The sequence below is a fragment of the Podarcis raffonei genome, chromosome 5 (genome assembly GCF_027172205.1).
Source record: "Podarcis raffonei isolate rPodRaf1 chromosome 5, rPodRaf1.pri, whole genome shotgun sequence".
Taxonomy (NCBI): Eukaryota; Metazoa; Chordata; class Lepidosauria; order Squamata; family Lacertidae; genus Podarcis; species Podarcis raffonei.
This window is the reverse complement of record NC_070606.1, coordinates 98,289,473-98,297,072: the sequence shown is the minus strand read 5'-3', so window position 1 is coordinate 98,297,072 and position 7,600 is coordinate 98,289,473. Positions and strand designations below refer to the sequence as shown.

At 52.2% G+C, this 7,600-nt stretch overlaps 1 protein-coding gene across 8 annotated transcripts in view; it reads left to right on the top strand.

The window, feature by feature from the left end:
* Window positions 1–5,114: 5,114 nt before the first annotated feature.
* LRCH3 (leucine rich repeats and calponin homology domain containing 3) overlaps window positions 5,115–7,600 on the top strand; it is an 85,754-nt gene continuing 83,268 nt past the window's right edge. For all 8 annotated transcript variants that reach the window (XM_053387341.1, XM_053387336.1, XM_053387338.1 and 5 more), the window contains exon 1: window positions 5,115–5,331. In XM_053387341.1, coding sequence (XP_053243316.1) covers window positions 5,118–5,331 — 214 coding nt within the window. In that variant the 5' untranslated portion in view covers window positions 5,115–5,117. The remainder of the gene's footprint in view (window positions 5,332–7,600) is intronic.

The following is a 7,600-nucleotide window of genomic DNA, read 5'->3' as shown; positions in this document are numbered from 1 at the left end:
GCCAACTTAGTACTTAAATCAGGAATACATGTTTAACGCTCCACTCTTCACAATCATCTTAACTCATGATCTGTGCCAGAAAAATGCAAATAATGTTGTTCTAATGACTGGTATACCATAAGCATTACTGCTTTCAACTGTCCCCTTATTCTCATAGTGACTGATAAAATTCATGGCACTACCAATGACACCTTTGGGATTTTAACATAAAGCTGAGACCTTAAGATCAAGGAAAGCACTGCTGGGTTAGGCCAACAGCCCATCTAGCCCCACATCCTGTATGTACTCACAGTGGCCAAACCAGATGCCTGTAAAAAGCCCCCAAGCAGAACTCGAGTGCAACAACACTCTGCCCTTCATCAGTTCCCAGCAAGTGGTAGTCGAAAGCATTGCTGCCTCAGAAAGTGGAGGTACCTTACTGGTGGTTGTGTCTTTGAAGGGGTAAAGGTAAAGGGACCCCTGACCATTAGGTCCAGTCGTAACCGACTCTGGGGTTGCACGCTCATCTCGCTCTATAGGCCGAGGGAGCCGGCGTTTGTCCGCATACAGCTTCCGGGTCATGTGGGCAGCATGACTAAGCCACTTCTGGAGAAACCAGAGCAGCGCACGGAAACGCCGTTTACCTTCCCACCAGAGCGGTACCTATTTATTTACTTGCACATGACGTGCTTTCGAACTGCTAGGTTTGGCAGGAGCAGGGACCGAGCAATGGGAGCTCACCCGTCGCGGGGATTCGAACTGCCGACCTGATTGGCAAGTCCTAGGCTCTGTGGTTTAACCCACAGCGCCACCCACGTCCCTTTTTTAAAGGGGTAATAATCTGCAAAATAACATGTTCCTACCTCCTGATTATTGCAAAGACAAACTTTCATGGAGAGAGGAATACCAGCATCTCTACCCAAAGCAATTGAGAAGGCAGCGTGTTTTAAGCCTGGCCAGTGTGAAAAGCCTTTTGATGTTTTAACCCTGTGTAAATTCCCAAAATGAACAGCTAACCAAGGAGGATCATCATGAGAAAAGGCTAAGGGGCAAGGTTGTGCAGGGGATAGCCTACAGGTTTAGGCCTTTGGGGGCGGCGGAATCATACAGTTATTGCTTTATCCAGTGGCGTAGCGTGGGTTGCCAGCACCCGGGGCAAGGCAAGTAATTTGCGCCCCCTAACCTGTGGATTTGCGCCCCCTAACCCTACAAATCTATGCCTATGAATGATGGTCCCTCTCTCTCTCTCTTTCTCATATTCCAATTGATTCCCATTTCCGCCGATCGATCCCCGAAGCTCTCACCCAGCGAAATTCGTGCGTAATTACGCTTCGCCATCCCTAATCCTGCCGCTTCCACCGGGAAATCATGATGGTGCGTTTCTCCTCTCCAAACTTTCCCCCGCCCTTTGCCGGCCGGCGCAGCCCTTTTGGCTACGAGCTCCCCTCCTTCTCTGCCTGCTTCCGACCCCACCTCCCCGCCCAGCCTCCCTACCTCCTGAAAAAAGGCGCGGCGCCGAGCAGGACACCCCCCGCGGCCATCGGAGAGAGGCGGGGCCGAGGGAGGCGAGCCAATGGGTGAGGCGGGGCGGGGTAGGTGGCCACGGGGCGGGCGCTGCCGCAGTCCTCGGGTGGGCAAGGTAGGAGCAGGCGGAGGCTGGCCGGCCGCTCTGACAATAGGGGCGGGCCAAGGGCACGACGCGGCTGGGCCCTCTGGACTCGCGCCCCCCCAGATGTTGCGCCCGGTGCGGCCGGCACCCCTGGCACCCCCCACGCTACGCCACTGGCTTTATCAAAGCTAATGCAGAGTTGAATCCCAGTTGGAGGGTGACATTCAGATGCAATTGTGAGCCAGTGTGGTGTAGTGGTTAAGAGCGGTAGTCACGTAATCTGGGGAACCGGGTTCGCTTCCCCGCTCCTCCACCTGCAGCTGCTGGGTGACCTTGGGCCAGTCACACTTCTCTGAAGTCTCTCAGCCCCACTCACCTCACAGAGTGTTTGTTGTGGGGGAGGAAGGGAAAGGAGATTGTTAGCCGCTTTGAGACTCCTGAAGGGGAGTGAAAGGCGGGATATCAAATCCAAACTCTTCTTCTTCAATAAGGTAGGTTTGCTGCTGCTGCCTGACCTTGGCAGAGGGAAAGCAAGCCTTGAAAATACTGATGTCCACAAGTCACTTGACGAAGATGAATGGGTTTAGGGATTCTCTTTTCTTTTTTTAATAATATTTATTACTTTTCCGACCATTTAAACACTACAAAAAAAAAAGAACAATACAATACAATACAAAAACACTACACAACACTAACACATTAAACTAACAAAACAGAACAAAAACAAACAAAAACAGTTTAAAACACCTCAAACATTTTCAATATCTTATCTTTCATTCACTTATTTCAACGACCTCCTCACACCTCCCTTTTTGTATTCCACTTCTGTTAATTGTTTCAGCAATTCCTTTCCATCGTCCTCTGTTTTCTATCCTATAATTATCTTAACACATTCTAACCTTATTTTTTCCTTTAATATTCTATTAATCTATTTATACTTAATTCCTTATAACATTTCTACTAAAGCCATATAACTTCCTTCCAACATTCTTCTAACATTCATTAATTTTACAATATTTCTGTAAATAGTCTTTAAACTTTTTCCAGTCTTCTTCCACCGACTCTTCTCCCTGGTCTCGGATTTTGCCAGTCATTTCCGCCAATTCCATATAGTCCACCAACTTCATCTGCCATTATCCAACACTTCAGTGTTTTCAAGAAGCAGCCATTCTCTCTGCCAGCAAAAAGCAGCTGGTTCACAACAAAGTTTAAGGTCTAGCAGGGCAAATCCACCTCCTTCGGGTTTAGGGATTCTCTCTGCTCTGACCACTCGGACCTCGTCCCAGTCAGCTGAGCAAGTTACAGTATGCAGAAGTATTTTCAGCAGAGTGAAGGTTAGGGGCTTAATGCAGGCCGAGCCAGAGATCTGCATCCTAAGCTGCTCATCTTGGCAGATCTTGCCATTGGTTTGCCCCCTTATTCAGTTAAATCCTGCTGACCTAGTAATGCAAAGGGATGCAGCTGTGCCATTCTTGTCACATTTTACACCACTCAGGTTAAGTGGTATAAGCCTTCTGATTACAGGGCTTTTTATTCACAGTAACTGTAGATACAGGGACGCGGGTGACGCTGTGGGTAAAACCTAAGTGCCTAGGACAGGGGTCAGCAATCCGCGGCTCCGGAGCCGCATATGGCTCTTCTACACCTTTGCCGCGGCTCCGGGGCGGATACTAGCCAGGGGAGGAGGCGCATTGTGCGCCCCGACACTCCCCACTGTGGCGGGCGCTGTACTGGCTGTGACGTCGCATGGGGGCGGCGTGCGTTAGTCACGCACCGTCCCGACGTCACCTTCCCGCCCGCCCGCCCGCTACATTGTAAGGGGCATGTACGCTGGTCACTGTTTTGAAGGGGAGTGAAGAACACACACACACAAAAAGGTAACTTGTTAATTTAACGTTTATTTCTATGAGGAGGAGTAATTCTGAGGGGTCAAACAAAGAAATAATAAAAAAGTGACAAAAAAGTTATTTTTATAATGACGAGTTTTGCGGCTCCCAGTTTTTTTCTCTTCGGAAACGGGTCCAAGTGGCTCTTTTTGTCTTAAAGGTTGCAGACCCCTGGCCTAGGACTTGCCGATCGTATGGTCGGCGGTTCGAATCCCCACGGCGGGGTGAGCTCCCGTCTTTCGGTCCCAGCTCCTGCCCACCTAGCAGTTCGAAAGCACTCTTAAGTGCAAGTAGATAAATAGGTACCGCTTTATAGCGGGAAGGTAAACTGCGTTCCGTGTGCTGCGCTGGTGCTGGTTCGCCAGAGCAGCTTCGTCACGCTGGCCACGTGACCCAGAAGTGTCTCCAGACAGCGCTGGCCCCCAGCCTCTTAAGTGAGATGGGCGCACAACCCTAGAGTCGGATACGACTGGCCCGTACGGGCAGGGGTACCTTTACCTTTATCTGTAGATACAGTTTTCTGGATAAGGGTGTCAGGGTTGGAATAGCTGCGGCATTTTGATATATTCCCCTCAACTGCCTGCTCATGCTTTGAGATCAGTGGGGAGGTCCTCTTTGTAGTGCCACTGATGGGCGTAGTTCATGCAAAGTAGCGCTTTCTTGGTGGTGGTGCCCCACTGGGGAAGTTTGGTTGGACTCCCCCATTGACCAGGTTCCGTCGTTGATCGAAGATGCACTTGTTTGCCCTGGGACATAACTGGAAATAAGGAATTCTTTAAAGTTCCAATATTATTGCCTGCTGCATTCGGATTTTTTGTTTTCGGCATTTTAATTATTGGTGGTTATTTTAATTATTGGTTGGTATGACTATGTGTGCTCCAAAGGGTGGAAAGATGGTTTACAAAAATAAACAATATTTTATGCATTGCAATAAATGAACGATAGACGCAAACACAAAAGAACCCCAAATGACACAACTATTTGCACTGTTCAAAATAATACACCACTTCACTCATGGGGGCGAAAAGGTGCGTCAGAAGTTGGCAACCTGTAGATCTTTTTATTTACTTAACTTACTTTATGATTGCATGGAATTGCCATGGCCTTTGGCTACTTATTTACTTTTTAAAAAAAATATTATTTATTTATTTATTTATTTGCTTCCCGCCCATCACTGGGTTACAGCATGGAAACTCAGTACAAAAACTGCTTTAAAAAATAACTTAAAAGCCAGAAAAATGAGCTTGTGGGACTCCAACTCCCATCAGCCCCAGCGCGGCATGACGGGAGTTGTAGTTCAGCAGAAAGAGAAAAAAAACCCTCCAGGTTCGGGTCTAACACGAAAGACGCCCTTGTCCCTCGCCCCGCCCCTTTCCCTGCAGCCGCCCGGGTCCTTCCTCCGCGCAGGCGCGTTCCCCTTCCGTGTCGCCCTTAGCGGGCGCTTCCGCCCGGCCCGCCTCCCCTCCCTTTCCCCGGCCGGCTCCTTCCGCGGAGCATGCGCAGCTTGGCGGGGCTCCTGAGGGAGGAGAGCGCGGGGGGTGGGGGAAATGGCGGCCGCGGGGCTGGCGGCGTCGGCGGCGTCGGAGGGCGGCGGCGCGGGCGGAGGAAGCAGCGGCTGCTCCGGCGGGGTCTCCGGGGCGCTCATGCCGGGGGGAGGAGGAGGAGGGGGCCTGGGTTCGGGGGGCGGCGGAGGCGCTGCTGCCTCTTCGGCGGGCCCGTCGTCGTGGACGCGCTCCTTGGAGCGGGCGCTGGAGGAGGCGGCGGCCAGCGGCGCCCTCAGCCTGAGCGGCAGGAAGCTGAGGGACTACCCGCGGGGCAGCGCCGCCAGCCACGACCTCAGCGACACCACGCAGGCCGGTGAGGAGAGGGGAACCGGGGCGGGGGGAGAGGGAGGGCTGCGCCCCCCAATATATGGGAGGGGGAGCCCCCAAGAGCCTCTGGGGCGGGAGGGGGCAAGGCGTGCTCCCCCCACCCCTCTGTGTTTGGGGGGCAAGGGGTGTTCCCTCCACCCCTCAGTGTTTGGGGGGCAAAGAGTGCTCCCTCCACCCCTCAGTGTTTGGGGGGCAAAGAGTGCTCCCCCACCCCTCAGTGTTTGGGGGGGCAAGGCGTGCTCCCCCCACCCCTTAGTGTTTGGGGGGCAAGGGGTGCTCCCCCACCCCTCAGTGTTTGGGGGGGCAAAGGGTGCTCCCCCCACCCCTCAGTGTTTGGGGGGGCAAGGGGTTTCCCTCCACCCCTCTGTGTTTGGGGGGGCAAAGGGTGCTCCCCCACCCCTCAGTGTTTGGGGGACAAAGGGTGTTCCCTCCATTCCTCAGTGTTTGGGGGACAAAGGGTGTTCCCTCCACCCCTCAGTGTTTGGGGGGCAAGGGGTGTTCCCCCCACCCCTCAGTGTTTGGGGGGACAAGGGGTGCTCCCCCCACCCCTCAGTGTTTGGGGGGAGGGCAAGAGGGTCTCCTCCAGGGGCGCTGGCCCAAATGGCCCTCTTTGCGCCCCTCCACCTATTTATTTTATTGGCTGGACTGCTTCGTTGGTCACGTTCATAGCCCGCCTTTTAATCCGACGGTGGGCATACATGGTTTTCTTTCCCCGCCCTCTTCCGGCCACCTCCACAACACCCCTGTGAGGTGGGCTAGGCTGAGAGAGGCAGTGGTTCCCCCCCCCCCGACACTCAGTGAGCTGAGTGGGGGGACGGGACTCGAACCCAGGTCTTCGTTCCATGCGTCGTTGGTTATTCTGGATTTGGCTCCACCTGTTCTCTGCCACAGATTAGCATCTGTCATTACAAATATATCCCGTATTTTTCCTTCATGGGTTATATGATAGGTCAGTTGGCCAGGGTCATTGGTTTGATCCCCATGTTGGGCAAAAGATTCCTGCATTGCAGCGGCGGTTGGACTAGATGGCCCTTGTGTCCCTTTCAACTCTACAATAATATGATCCTTAATCTCAGGGTTGTGGGTTTGAGTCCCATGTTGGGCAAAAGATTCCTGCATTGCAGGGGGTTGGACTAGATGATCCTCGGGACCCCTTCCAACTTTAGAAGTCTATGATTCTATGACTCAAGGGCAGTGTGTATTGTTTCTCCTCTCCCCGCCTCTTTAGTTAACCCCCAAAACACCCCAGTGGGGGGTGGGTTGGGCAGAGAGAGGCAGTGGTTGGCTGGCATCCAAGGCCACCCGGTGAACTTCATGGCCGAGTGGGGATTTGAACCCTTGTCTCTCCCAAGTCCTAGTCTGACACTCCTTAACTACTGCAACACACTGGCTCTCTCAGTTTTTCTATCCTTTCTTTCAAGTGTGATGTAGCAGCCAAAAAGCTAATGCGATTCTTGGCCTCATCAACAGAAGTTACAGTGTCCAGATCAAGGGAAGTTATAGTCCTTCTCTATTCAACCTCGGTCAGACCCCACCTGGAGTAACATGTCCAGTTCTGGCCACCACAATTTAAGAAGGTTGTTGACAAGCTGCAACATGTGCAAAGGAAGGTGACCGAGATGATCAAGGGTCTGGAAACCAAGCCTTGTAAGAACGGTTAAGGGAGTTGAGTATGTTTAGCCTGAGGGAGAGTAGACAGAGAGGACATATGATAGCCATCTTCAAGTATCTGAAGGGGTCACATGGAACCTGGAGCAAAAACATTAGGAAGGACTTTCTGACGGTAAGAGCTGTTCGACAGTAGAATGGACTCTCTTAGAAGGTGCTGGGTTCTGTTTCTCTGGAGGTTTTTAAGCAGAGGTTGGATGGTCATTTGCCAGGGATTATTTAGCGGTATTGCATGGGGTTGGACTAGATGCCCCTTGAGGTCCTTTCCAAGCCTACAATTCTATGATTCCTCCTAGGAGCTCAGTGTGGTGCATAGAGATCTCCCCTTCCCCATTTTATCCTCAGAGTAATCCTGTGAGGGGGGTCGGACTGAGAGTGACTGGCACCTAAGGTCACTCATTGAGCTTCATCACTGAGTAGGGATTTGTACCCTGGCTTCCCAGGTCTTCATCTGACACCCTTAACCACGATGCCAGAAAGGCTGCTTTGTAACTCTAACCAGAGTGTGGGAGCGAGGCGAAGGCTGCTTTCCTTCCTTCTTAGTTGGGTTGTGTGTGTGTCTGTGCTGGTGAGCCCCAAGAGCCAAG